Genomic DNA, 14,423 nt, shown 5'->3' on the forward strand with positions numbered 1-14,423 from the left:
ACTTGCATTCCCCCTCTAAAAAATAGGTGCATCTTATGCTCAGGTGCATCTTATGCAGCAAAAATGTGACTCGCTGTGCCATGCAGACATGCCTATGCATTTCTGCACATCACATCATGTGCATATTGTGAAGTATCCCTTGAAATCATACACTTGTTTATACATTTCTGCACATTATGCCACACACTCATTGTGAATTGTGCTTTAATTTATCATCGAACCAGGAATAATCTTCGGTGTTGTCCCTCTGTATCTTCTTGAGATTTCCCCTAAAAGCCTGAGGGGAGGCATAACCATGATGCATCATCTGTTTTCTTCTCTCGGTTATCTGTTGTTTGAGATACTTGCTCTTCAGCAACTTCTTGGGGCCCCACGAGGTAATTCAAAAGAATTAATATTTTGGCTTACAGCATATAAAATGTTCCAGCACAGTTCCCCCCCGCATTATCACCACACTATCTCCTTGCTTAGGTATCCCAATTCTGGCAACCTTTCCTGTAATCATGCCAGTACTTCAGAGTTTCATGCTGCCCTACCTTCCTGAAAGTCCTAGGTATCTTTTCATCCAGAGGAAGGATGTAGAGAGTGCAAGACAAGGTAAAATATTCTGAATTGTACAGTTTCTATTAATCTTCTTAATATAGAGTTATCAACAACCATTCTGTAACAAAGCAGATACACGTGAGGTGGAATCCAATACTAGTCCTACTCATAATAATAATAATAATAATAATAATAATAATAATAATAATAATAATAAATTTTATTTATATCCCGCCCTCCCCAGCCGAAGCCGGGCTCAGGGCAGCTAACAACAATAAAACAGTACAAAAGTACAGCATAAACAACATTCTAAAATCATTCATTATAAAATTAATTAATTCAAGCCACTGGCAACCATTGGGCGAGAGCTCCGCAAAGATTGCCGAGGGAGGGAGTCAGGCTGTGCCCTGGCCAAAGGCCTGGTGGAACAGCTCTGTCTTGCAGGCCCTGCGGAAAGATGTCAAGTCCCGCAGGGCCCTGGTCTCTTGTGACAGAGTGTTCCACCAGATCGGAGCCACAGCCGAAAAAGCCCTGGCTCTAGTTGAGGCCAGCCTAACTTCTCTGTGGCCTGGGACCTTCAAGATGTTTTTATTTGAAGACCGTAAGTTTCTTTGTGGGACATACCAGGAGAGGCTACGAGGGTCCTAGGCTGTATAGGGCTTTAAAGGTTAAAACCAGCACCTTAAACCTGATCCTGTACTCCACCGGGAGCCAGTGCAGCTGGTATAGCACCGGGTGAATGTGATCTCGCAGTGAAGACCTCGTAAGGAGTCTCGCAGATTCAATGAAGTAAATAAACATGACTAACCTAGGTACATTGATTTCAATAGGTTTACTCTGAATAGGATTTAAACTACAACCCATTGCCATGAACCACATGGAGATGTTGTGGCAGGGCTGCTCACAGGGAGAGGAGGAATGGGATCTGCTCTCTGTGTCTGTTGCTGGGAAGCAGTCTGCTTGGAGACATTTGTACTCCACTGGTGTTGGACATCCTAGTGGAGGAGGCACAGATTGCTCCAGCAACCAGAGATACACAAAACTTGAGTTGGACAGTGAGCTGGCCATACAGATTCAGGCCCAGTGTCCAAGGACACACTGTCAGATGCACTGCAACAAACAGACTCAGCCTACTTGTTGAAGTGCCTTCTTGTTTGCCCATCACTTGGAACAAGAACTATTCAAATGACTGTGCCCACCCAGTTTTTCAAAATGAGAGCCAAGGGGCCCTGGCAGGCATTCAGACAATGTCTTAGCTTATGCCTAGCCATGTACTTTAATTTTTATTCAAGTTTTTTATATTACAAAACAGATAAAGAGGGAAACGTACATCTATTGCCTCCAATTTCAATTCATAGTCTTTTTCACAGTTCATTTACATCTAGTGAGAAACACTTTTGCATTTGGGGAAAAGGGAGGGGGAGAGAGATGTGGGTGGTTTTTTTTTTTTTTTGTTCTATTGCTTATTTTTAGTTTAGTAGGTTTGTGTCAGCATCATATGGGTAGGTCCTTTGTTTATGTATTTCATTTTATTGTTAAAGTGAGCTAGTGTGGTGTAGTGGTTAAGAGTGGTAGTCTCGTAATCTGGGGAACCGGGTTCGCTTCCCCACTCCTCCACATGCAGCTGCTGGGTGACCTTGGGCCAGTCACACTTCTTTGAAGTCTCTCAGTCCCACTCACCTCACAGAGTGTTTGTTGTGGGGGAGGAAGGGAAAGGAGAATGTTAGCTGCTTTGAGACTCCTTAAAGGGAGTGAAAGGCAGGATATCAAATCCAAACTCTTCTTCTTCTTCTAAAGTGAGAGATTAGGGGGTCCCAAGCTTGGTTGGCTGCATTCAGTTGACTGCATTGTGGCTTGTTTGTTGAGGCAGGAGGGTTGGTTGCTGGGTCAGGTTAGCCATAGTGATTCATATGCTGTTGGGGAATTTTCCTCCTTTGACGTCTAATCCTTTCTAATCCAGCACTGAAGAAGCTAAGAGAAAGGGATGATGTGGAGGATGAGATTCAAGAGCTGAAACTGGAGGACATCACTGAGAAGCAAGAAAAGAATATGAATCCTCTAAAACTGCTGAGGACCCCAAGCCTACGACGAGAAGTGTTCCCCATAGTTGCCTTGATTGGTGGAGAACACCTCAATGCCCTCAATTCGGTAAGGAAAGCAAAATCCTAAAATGTTAGGAGGGTGAGCCTGGTAAAATGAGGGTCCATTTCAAACCAAGTTCAGAGGCACCAGTTATCACTTTTTGTCTCGAGGAATGCCCTAGATCTTTTCACCAAGGGAGCTGTTTTGTTCTCCGGATTCTATTCCAGGGGCTGGGACTATCCACCCCACCCTACTGTGAAATCTGTGGCCCAGCCAATGTTGTTGGACCCCAGTTCCCATCACCTCCAGCCAGCATGGCTAATGATTAGGAATCACTCACTCATTTTATTTGTTAAATCCATGCTCAAGGCAGCTTACAACTTATAAAATAATACATAACAACAAATATAACCAAAGCAGTCATCAACAATAATGGGTGGAATAATGGGTGGATTTGTCCCAAAACATCTGGCTGTCTCTTCCATCATGAATGGTCATGTTCTCCTGGAAACATAGGTGTCAATAAAAAAAAATTGGGAGGGGGGCAAGTAAGTCCTGCCCCATATAAATGATAAATTGTGCTCAGTATTTCCCTGTATCTGTGTGAAGGCATTGACTGTCCCAAGATCACCCAGTGAGCTTCATGGGCAAGTGGGGATTTGAACCCTTGTCTCCCAGGTTCTAGTCTAACCACTCTAACCACTACACCACACTGGGTCGCAAGGAACCTGGAAGTAGTTTATCTTCTAGACTAAGAGCAGCTGACATACAAGGTTCAGTCCAAAGAGAGAGAGAGAAAGAACATTGCAGAATCAGAACACTGAGTTCAACATCCTGTTTCTCACATTAGCCCAAAGTGGAGTCTTCAATTTCTAATAACCTTAGGTGACCACCAGTTGTTTCTTCCAGTCACTCAAGGCTTTCCATTGTGTTGGTCTGATTTCAGGCATACTATTACTCACAAAGAATCTACCTGGCTATGGGAGTAGAAACAGATAACATCCAGCTGACTGTTATAGGCGGAATTGTTTTTTATTGTTGTGCAACCGCATTTACGGTAAGCCTCCCCAGATTTTTATTCTCTTGCTTTCTAATTCTTGAAAATCAGTCTTCTTAAAAGGACTGGTCTTTGCTGCGACTGTTTACATCCCTTCCATGGCTATTTATGGTGCAACAGCTTCCTCCGCCCTCAATAAATCATGGGAATTGTAGGTCTATGAAGGTTCCCTCATTCTTCTTTGTAAGAGAACTCCATAGATTTAAATGCGGTTCATGGAAACTGCAAGTTGACTGAAGCAGGTTATTATTATTATTATTTAAAAGAAAAATCCCTTTTCAAATTTGTTTTAATATGTTTGATGTTATTATTTTAATATGTTTTAATATGTTTGATGTTAATATGTTTGATGTTATTATTATTTTGAGATAGAAAAGAAAATTCACATCCTTCTATCATAGAACTGCAGTTCCCAAGATCCTTTGAGAAAGCAGAAGGGAGCAATCCTATACAGAAGAAGCTGGTGTAGAGCAAGCCAGTGTACATTTACATGGTGTCAAGGTACATGACATCCAATTTTAGGGTTGCTGCTGCTCTGCTTAACCATGGCAGAGGGGAAACTGCAATGCGCTCTACGTGGGGCTACCTTTGAAGGTGACCCAGAAACAAACAACTAATCCAGAATACAGCAGCTAGACTGGTTACTGAGAGTGGTCACTGGGACCATATAACACAGGTTCTAAAGAATCTTCATTGGCTCCCATTGCATTTCTGAGCACAATTCAAAGTGTTGGCACTGACCTTTAAAGCCCTAAATGGCCTCAGCCCAGTAAACCTGAAGGAGCGTCTCCTCCCCCATCGTTAAGTCCAGACTATGAGATCCTCTTCCAAGGTTCTTCCACTGGCTCCCTCACTGTGAGAAGTGAGGTTACAGGGAACAAGGCAGAGGGCCTTCTCAGTAGAGTCACCCTCTCTGTGGAACACCCTCCATTCAGATGTCAAGGAAACAACTGACTTTTAGAAGACATCTGAAGGCTTCCCTGTATTGGGAAGTTTTCAATGTTTGATGTTTTAGTATGTTCTGATATGTGCTGTGAGCTGCCCAGAGTGGCTGGGGAAACTCAGTCATATGGGTGGGGTATAAATAATAAAATGTTGTTGTTGTTGTTGTTGTTAAACAAGCCTTTAAAATAGCACTCTACGCCACATTGCCAGGTCACATGACTGGGCTGAATGTGCTTAAGTCATCACTCTCTGGTCCCATCCCTGCCACACACCCAGAATATCCCCTTTTTTGGAACTTACACTGCCCCCAGTTCTGCCAACTTATATCATTGGCTGAGCTGGGGTTGGATAACTAATTACCTAAGCCTGGGATGCAGTTGTTACCTAAAGACTGCTAGCTAAGATATCTCTGTACACCTCTACCATGTGCCCCCTTGCTTTGCTTCCCCCCCCAAACGAATCTCCTGCCCCAATGTTCAACTCTTTCCAAACCGGGGAGTTACTTCATAGAATCACAGCATCCTGAGTCTAGTCCAACCTCCTGCAATGCAGAAATATGCAGTTGTCCCATATGGGGATCAAACCTGCAACCTTGCTGTTATCAGCACCATACTTTAAGCAACTGAACTATTTGACCTTATAATCATGGCTGGACTCTTCTACACCTTTTCCAATGCTGTGATATTGCTGTTGTGAAAATTTTGTCTAATGGCATTATTACTTCAGGAGTTTTATCTTCAGTCTCCTCCCTGTTGATCCCTTACAGAGAATTCACTTTTTTTCACAGCTGCCATGTGCTGGGGACAACATTTTCCTTGAGCTGCCCACCGTGTAGTGGGGAGATTTTAATGGGGAGAATTGCCCCAATATGCATCGTTTATGTTTTCTTATACTGACACTCTCAAAGAAATCCAAAAGTGTCGTTAGCAGGGAGAGAAACCAAGCTAGGATTTCTTCAGCATGACTTGTTCGTATATATGCTTTTAATTTTATCTTTAATAGTGCTTTCTGCCAGCTGTACAGGTAAAGGCATAAGCTAACTAGCTTGTAGCTAAGAAGATCTTTTTCTTTCTCTTTATACTCTTTAGGCCTATCTCGCTGATTCCAAGGGGCACAGGTTGATGCTTCTCATTGGCTTTGGAATGAGTATCATTTCCTGTGTTCTGTTAACCCTGAGCCTGGAACTACAGGTTTGTGACTGGTGGCATTTGGAACTGAGAATGACTAAGGGTTCTGCTCTTTGCCTCTTGTTCCTTCCTCTGTAACAGCTCCAAAGTACTGGGCAAGTAGGCAGTAGATGTGACAGAACATTTACTTTCTTGAAATATTTTCCATTTTCTGATCTTCCCTGTGAAAGTCAGGTGGGTGTTCCACTCCAAGGCAAGAGCTCTCAAAGAGATCTTCACTCCTTGGGCCAGCAGTTCTATGGAATAAGAGATGGTAATTGCTTAATAGAAAAAATTATGAAGATATAGCATAGGTGGTATCTGACAACCAACAGATTAGCAAAAATGTCAAAATCAATAAAAGGTAACTGTTGGAAGTATAAAACAACAGAAGGAACCTTCTACCACATGTGGTGGTCATGCAGCATAATTTAAAATTATTGGGAAATGATTTAAAAAAACCTTTTGTTAAAAACCCAGAAGCACTACTGCTAGGGTTAATAACAACAGAAGTTTCCAAGAACCATGGAAAGAGAAGATAGGAAGTCAATGAATGTTTTCTGAATCTCTGAAAGGAACTATATTTCTTTTTTGTATCATTTTTGTTTATGCTTTATTGATGTGGAATGTTATCAGAAAAGCAAATAAATGAAATATTTTTTAAGAGGTGGCAGTTGCAAATATGGGATGTATCAAGAGTTCCTATACTCCAGATGTTGGATTCCAGTTTGCATCAGCCTCAACCAGCATGGGGAATGATTAGGGATGATGTGAATTATGATCCAGCAACATCTGGAGGATGCCACATTGATTGCCCCTGAGCTACATGAAGGACACCTGGCATTAAGGGTTCATCCACATTTGAGCCTAATCTCATGTGGAATCCATGTTTCCTCTGTTTGAATCCATGTTTCCTACACACACATGTACATTTGTGGTTGGAATCGAAGAAAAAATCCACTCGTTCCCATTAGTACCAGCTGGCATTTCCTTTTGTCTTTGTCCTGTCTTCCAGGTTCCTTTTTTAAGAATGTGTTGATTTTTCACAAACTGGGCATACATGCAGGAATCAGCTAAGACGACAATGAGCATTTTCAAAGAAATTGCATTTGTCACAATAGCACAGAGAGCGCATATCCACACATCCCCAATTCATTGCAAACTTCTATGGCATACTTCATTTTACGTTCAATCCCCCAAAGATAGGCATTTTCAGTACCAAAACAGGAAGATTATTATAATCAATGGTAAAGGGGGGGGGGGGGAGAGAATGAAGCAGGGAGATCTGGAGAATTCATCATTTTTCAGTTCCTGAATTGCACAAATCTGATTAAAATAAAAATAAAAATGAGAAACAAAACAGCAGAGATCATAAAAATAGGTGCCACTGCTACCCACACAGAATTGGTGTTATGGGGAGGTAGGGTGTGTGGAAATGGGAGTAGCCAAAAAGGATACTTCATCCCACTGGGGAAAAAAGTGAGGTGATGTGTCTTTTGCCTTGAATGGAGTTGTATTTTTTATTTTTATTTGGATTATCCTTGGATTTGTGAAATCTGAATTTACAGGGAGGAACATGCAGAATAGGAGCTGTTTGAGAGCGACTACATGTTCAGACATGGGTGGTGCTGTGGTCTAAACCACTAAGCCTAGGGCTTGATGATCAGAAGGTCGCGGTTCGAATCCCCGCGACAGAGTGAGCTCCTGTTGTTCGGTCCCAGCTCTTGCCAACCTAGCAGTTCGAAAGCACATCAAAGTGCAAGTAGATAAATAGGTACCACTCTGGTGGGAAGGTAAACAGTGTTTCCGTGCGCTGCTCTGGTTTCTCCAGAAGCGACTTAGTCATGCTGGCCACATGACTCGGAAAAACTGTGTGCGGACAAACATCAGCTCCCTCAGCCAGTAAAGCGAGATGAGCGGCGCAACCCCAGAGTCCTTCACGACTGGACTTAACTGTCAGGGTCCTTTACCTTTTACATGTGGAAAATGTTGCCTAAATATGGACACATGAAATCCAGGTATAAATGACCCCCAGTATGTAATGGAAATACTGTCAGGAAAAAGCACCAATGCAAAAGCCAGCTGCAGGTGGCTGGAAAGCAAAACAGGATGTTATTGTCTGGAGATGTACTGTTGGAGAAAAGGGGCAGTCTTTTCTCTGTACTGAGCACCGGATGTTAGCTCAGAGTGTAATCTGACCTGTGCTGGAAGTGCAGGGGCGGAGTTGTGACTCTTATGATGGAGTCTGAAGGGTGCAGTCTCGATTCTATGTGCTGCTGAATGGACAGGAATAAAACATGTAAAAAGGACTCCTGTCTGTCTCATTTCACCTCCCTGGGGAGAATGCAGGGAGGGAGAGAAGCAGAGAAGCAGAGGGTGTGTTCTTTCTCACGTCTAATGAGAAGAATCGCCGGGTTTGTTTACCTAGCCTGCCGGGAAGCAGAGGGTGTGTTCTTTCTCACGTCTAATGAGAAGAATCGCCTGGTTTGTTTACCTAGCCTGCCGGGGGTCGCAGACGGAAGGTAAACACAGTATCTCGCTCAATTGCCTCGGGGGAGGCCAGTTAACCTCTGACTGTGAGCTTAGATACTGACAAATACTACCCTACTTTCTTCAACAGGCCACCTTCCCAGAAATGGTGTATTTCAGCTCAGTTGTTGACCTCTTGTTCATCTTTGGAGAAGGCTTAGGAACAGGTAAGTGCTCAGATGATGTTCTGTGCTCTTTAGATGATGCAAAAGATGTGAATACAATAGATACTCCCCCCAAAAGGTGAAAAGATGGTATTCAGTTTCTGAATCATTTCTCTCTACTTAGGTCCTATTCCAACTGTAATTGTGATGGAGTTGTTTCTTCAGTCATCTCGATCATCAGCCCTTGTGATCGCAGGAATAGTGCATTGTTTAACGAGCTATCTTGCAGACATGACAACCATTTATGCGGAGGTGAGTGATTTTGAATGTCAGTTTGATAAAGGGTGCATCTTTTCAGCCACTAAACTAAGCTCAACCCCTTCCCACACCATTATTGTCCCCCTCCAAACCCACAACTCTTTAGAGTGATTTTGATTTATCTGCCATTATTCCTTCCCCTTCCCCAACCCAGTCAGTGTGTTTTGTTAAAGCTGAATGTTAGATTGTTTCAGAAATATGCAGCATACGTTTGTCAGCTGGGTTCGGTGTATTGATGGGGAAACTTTGCCCTTCTAGATGTTGATGGGTTGTAAATTCTAACATCTCTGCATAATGGCCATTCTTGCTAGGGCTTATGGGAGTTGAAACCCTACAACTTCTAGGTGGCCACGGCTTCTACATTTAGTAGGCAGACTTGGGCTTCAAATGCCCAGTTGGTCATGAAGCCCATGAGCAACCCATGTCTTTGGGCAAATCACTCTTGCTGTCAGGTGATAACCCACATCTCACTGACAGAGCACATGGTTTGCATGCAGAAGGTCCCAGAATGAACGTCAGACACCTCCACGGAAGTCCTCAAAATATCTCTGTCTGAGAAGCTGTAGAGCTGCCTCCTGGCAGCATAGACAATAGCAAGTTAGATGGACAAGTAGTCTGTCTCTGTAGAAGGCAGTGTTATGTGTTCATAACTGTGATTGGTTTTCTCTCGCCACAAGTAAGAGAGACACCAGTCATTATTCCTTACAACAGAGGTATGGTGGCAGCAGCAGCTGTAGCATGCACAGCTTGGAGACTGGATCTGGGCCCTGCCACACACCATGCCACCTCTACACTGACCTCTTGGCAAAAAGGAGGTGCTGCTGGTTTCCTGATGTAGATCTTTATTTCACCACGACCCTGTTCCTGATACAGATCTCGCCCCTTCTTCCCCAGTGGGATGTGTATGCTGTTCTGTGGTTCGCCTCAGGTGCCGAAATGTCATGGGCCAGCCCTGGTCATAAGGATAGAGGTCACTCAATAATTAGGGAGCAGCACAACAGCAGGGAGGACTCAGCATAGTCTCCTCCCCCACCCCCAAGACCAATAGTACCTTCCAAGGCAAGAAAGACTTAGCTAGGTTTTTGGGTGGACTGGCAAGGTTCTGGGACAAGTGGTAGCAGCAGGAAGGTCCCAACCCTCAATGTGCAAGACAGCATGAAGCAAAACTGAGGCAGGCCAATATGGGGCAGAAATGCCAGGAGCTTCACAATCCACCCCTCATCCTGAACTGCCATCTGGCGCAAATATGGCAGCAAGGGTAAGAGGATGAGTGGTCTTGATCTCTTTGTGGGAGAAAGTCAAGGAGAATATTTGTAGAACAGGCGAATAAAAAGATTCTGATTCTTTCCTCCCCTCTCCTTTTCTTTCATCTCTAGGCATATATTGGAGCCTTCATTTTCCTTCTTTTCTGGCCTATCTCTGTAGCCACAATTTTTTATATCTTCCGGTACGTCCCAGAAACGAAAAACAGGACCTTTGTGGGTATCAGGAGACGCACAGCATTGAAAAAGGCCGTGAAGATCCACATCCAGAAGCAGGCGGGAAAGTAGAAACTCAGGAAGCACCCCTTTTGGCAGATTGTTTGTTTGTCTATTAAATAGATTTTTAAGACTAATGGAAGGATTCCAAAAGAGTAGTTACTGTTATCCTTCAACTCTTTATGCCCAGTTGGCTAAATTTCAATAGTAGCAACTTCCCTCCTGGGCTGAAGACAAGACCTTCTTTTCTCATCCCACTCCACCCCAGTTTCCTGGCTTTTTTGTGAAAGCGGGAATATTTCAAGAAAACAACAGACATACGCCTCATCGGTTGCTACCCTTCTAGACCTCTGCAGTTGTTTGTGAATATTGTGTGGCTGATATTTGGGCTGGGCTGAACTAGATGCACCTCTGGAATTGGCTGCAGCTCAGTTTTGTTTATTTGTTACTGATATGCAGCAATGGCAGCTTAGGAAACAGAGGCCTGTTAAGTCTGAGTCGATTCCTGTAAGGAGAGATGGAGAAGTGCGTAACTCATGCTGGGGATAACTTCTCAGGAATGACCCTCCCGAAATTATTGGACTAATACATATCTGCTGAACTCAGCATAGTCAAAATTCATGGGAGATGGGAGTTGGGGGTCCAACAGTATCCGAAGGACCAGTTCCCTCATGTCAGGCTTAACTCAGGCTTAACTCCCTATTTATGAAACCTCAGTACTAAGCCGACACTGCCTGCCTTTTGACCTAACTGGATTGCTGCTCATGTCCTAAGTAGTCTGAAGTAAATTCACAGTCTGAATGTAAACCACTTACAAGGACTATCAATCGTCTCATGAGTGTGGAGAACCAGCCCTTTGACTTCTGTCTGCAAGTGGTTTGCATTCAACCCACTTACACAGAGACTTCTGAAAGGATTGTTCTCGCCATCAATTCAGCTGATGGGATCAGAAGCCATCTCCTGAGAGCCAGTGTGGTGTAGTGGTTAGAGTGTTGGACTACGACCTGGGAGTCTGCAGGGTTCAAATCCCCACTCAGCCAGAAAGCTCATTGGGTGACACTGGGCCAGTCACCACCTCTCAACCTAACCTACCTCAAAGGGTTGTTGTAAGGATGACATGATGAAGAACAGAACCATGTGCACCACCTTTAGCTCCTTGGAAGAAAAGGGTTGTATATAAATGTAATAAACACAAATATAATGCTCAAAGTAGCAATTCATCAAGGAAGGAAGGAAGGAAGGAAGGAAGGAAGCCATCTCCTTTCAAAGCAAGCTGTTGGTGCCAATTTTCTGGTTGGTATTGGCAGCCCTACTGTCATAATGATGCCAGGTGAGAAACAGGTGGGGCACCCATACACCTGTCAATCTGGGCCCAGGTCTAGTTCCCTATCCTTGAAGTACAGCTTCCAATCAGGAACTGATTTTACCAGGGCTATCCTTTTTCTCCAATCACAGTGCTGTGATTCCTATCTAATGCTTATACTAAAAGGGAGATATGGGCAGATGTCTTGGACCACAAGTGTCTGTGTCTATGTCAAGGCAACTGTAAACGGAAAGCTGTAGTTGTGTGTGTGTGTCAAACTCTCCATCTGCTTGGGACTGGAATGAGGACATTGCAGATCCAACAGATCCTTCCCGGAATTCAGAGCAGCATGTGACATTCATCAGCGTGTTCCTCCTGGCAAAAAATCTTGGAAAGAGGTGCAAGTCTTGCAGATATATTTTCTGCCTGATCAAGGGTTCTTCAGAAACATTACATTTGCTAGTGCTTTATTCCTTCCACGGGATGGAATGGTGCACTCTCCGTATCTGAGGAAGAAAGGGTAGTTTCTTTTTCAGTGCAAGAAAAAGGGGCAGGTCATTCAGTAATGAGAGAAGGTAGGACGGAACCAAGATATTTTGAAATTGCAAAACAACAATTGTCCCAAATACAGAGGTATACAGTACTCAAAGCTTGCCAAGTTGTTCTGTCCCTGGAGTCATAAAATACCCCATTTACTACTCTCCAGAAATAAAAACACAATAATCATACATTAAACAACTAACAATGTTATGCCCTCTCAAGTCCTCAAATTCTTTCAATTTAAACTCTCCTCCCTCTTCTCTTAATAAATTTCTATAAGAGCACTCTTCTTCATACATACAGCATGTAATTAACTGTTGGATTTCTCTACTGCAAAGTTTGGCTACGGAGTGAAAGGGGTTTTAAAAGAATATAACACATAGGGGATTGCAGGATTGGTCTATAAATCATGTGGATGAGAGAATGTCCCATAACCATTTTATTCCTTTACTATTCCCTTAGATCCATCTAAGAACCCCAGTTCTTGTGAATCTAGGATTCCTTAATAGAAAAGATCACTGTGGAATTTGAGTATGCACACAGTTTGTCGCAGCTTTTGTTTATTTTGCTCTTTTTTCTCTTCCTAACTACATCAACAATCTGCACATGTGGACATCCCTTTAGTGATGAAACACTGCAGCAACAACAACAAAAGTAGTAGCAGGAACCTCGATATGGATTCTTAGATGGAATCTTTCTGTCTGAGACTGAACTTCTTGCACTTAAAGACTTTTTAAAATTTCAACGGGCATTTAAGGCATGGTGCCCTGCCCCATGATTATTTTTATGATTAACTGGTTTTGCCTACCATTCATTTTGCAACTTTATTTCACATGGCTTAGAAGCTATGGTGTTCAGGAGCACATAAACGGGTGGAAATACTTCACCAGTTAATTATATTATGTATCATTTCATCCTGATACTTTATCAGTGCCCATGTTTCCTTCTGCACATTGGCAAAACATGGCACAAAATAATATTGGTCCAACTGAATGTACAAAACCATCAAGTTTTCATACCATCAGTTTATACTTCTGCTTGTCTGCTGGGGCAACACAGAGCAGCCCCAGCAGCTGGATCTAGTCTTCAGGCGGCTCCTTCATCTCCTCTGCTTTTTCATATTCAGTATGCATCATTTTATGACTTTGAAGCACAGCTGTGGAGCTTTTTACCATCTTCCTATTGTCCAAGATTACTTCAGTCTCACGCAGGCTGTTATTTCTGCAACACTTGCAGCCGATGACAGAGTTCAAGGACAGTCAATATCATGCCTGGCTTGTTCCATGCCGCTAATCTCAAAAATAAAAGAAGATGTCACCTTCTACCTTTCTAAGTAGAGATAGCACTGCCACTGGCCCTGGAAATCTGGTGAAAATCTGAATGGAGTCATCTGGCCAAGTTCTACCCCTAAATGATTGCATTCAGCTGTGAACGGAGAAAAATACAGTTCACATAATAAAAAAAAGGTTAAAGCATAGCACCCAAGGTGCTACAAACTGAGTTTCCCCCTCAGAGAAGCATTATTGCTTATCAAATATCTTTTTTCTAGAGAGAAAAAAGGCAATGCAAAGGCCCATTTATACAGCTGGGGAAACCTGTTGGAACAAAACTGCCTTCAGTTGTTTTCCGAAAATGCAGATAGCAGGTGCTGTCGTATCTCAACAGGGATGCTATTCCACAAAGTGCTGCCATGCTTAAAGCCCTCCTCCAAGTAAATGCAGAGCAGTAGATGGCAATCTGGGACACGGGTGGTGCTGTGGGTTAAACCACAGAGCCTAGGATATGCCGATTAGAAGGTGGGTGGTTCGAATCCCCGCGATCTGGTGAGCTCCCGTTGCTCAGTCCCTGCTCCTGCCAACCTAGCAGTCGAAAGCACGTCAATGTGCAAGTAGATAAATAGGTACCGCTCCGGCGGGAAGGTAAACAGCGTTTCCGTGTGCTGGTCTGGTTCGCCAGAAGCGGCTTAGTCATGCTGGTCACATGACCTGGAAGCTGTACGCCGCTCCCTTGGCCAGTAAAGCGATATGAGTGCCACAACCCCAGTCACAACTGGACCTAATGGTCAGGGGTCCCTTTACCTTTACCTAGATGACAATCTAATTGACCAGAATGGGCTCATATGCATCTCTGTACCCAGATCCAATGTGATTGTGAGTAGAAATGCTGGTGAACTGCCCAAATAATTATTATTTTCAGATACAGTGGTGCTTTGGTTCTCAAACTCAATGTTTTTCGGGAGTCCGTTCCAAAACCAAAGCGTTCCAAAACCCAGGTGTGCTTTCCGTTAGAAAGTAATGTGGAATAGATTAATCTGTTCCAGACTTTTAAAAACAACCCCTAAAACAGCAATTTAAGATG

The 14,423-nt window shown here is 43.4% G+C and overlaps 1 protein-coding gene across 1 annotated transcript; it reads left to right on the forward strand.

The window, feature by feature from the left end:
• Nucleotides 1–477: 477 nt before the first annotated feature.
• On the forward strand, nt 478–11,154 carry LOC114601305 (solute carrier family 2, facilitated glucose transporter member 5-like). The gene is made up of 7 exons (XM_077933620.1): nt 478–597; nt 2,504–2,691; nt 3,572–3,682; nt 5,716–5,817; nt 5,896–6,067; nt 8,611–8,738; nt 10,121–11,154. The coding sequence occupies exons 1-7, from the start codon at nt 504–506 to the stop codon at nt 10,292–10,294; spliced, it is 969 nt and encodes a 322-aa protein (XP_077789746.1). The 5' UTR covers nt 478–503; the 3' UTR covers nt 10,295–11,154.
• The last annotated feature ends 3,269 nt before the right edge of the window (nt 11,155–14,423 follow it).

The sequence above is a fragment of the Podarcis muralis genome, chromosome 8 (assembly GCF_964188315.1).
Source record: "Podarcis muralis chromosome 8, rPodMur119.hap1.1, whole genome shotgun sequence".
In the NCBI taxonomy this organism is placed as follows: domain Eukaryota; kingdom Metazoa; phylum Chordata; class Lepidosauria; order Squamata; family Lacertidae; genus Podarcis; species Podarcis muralis.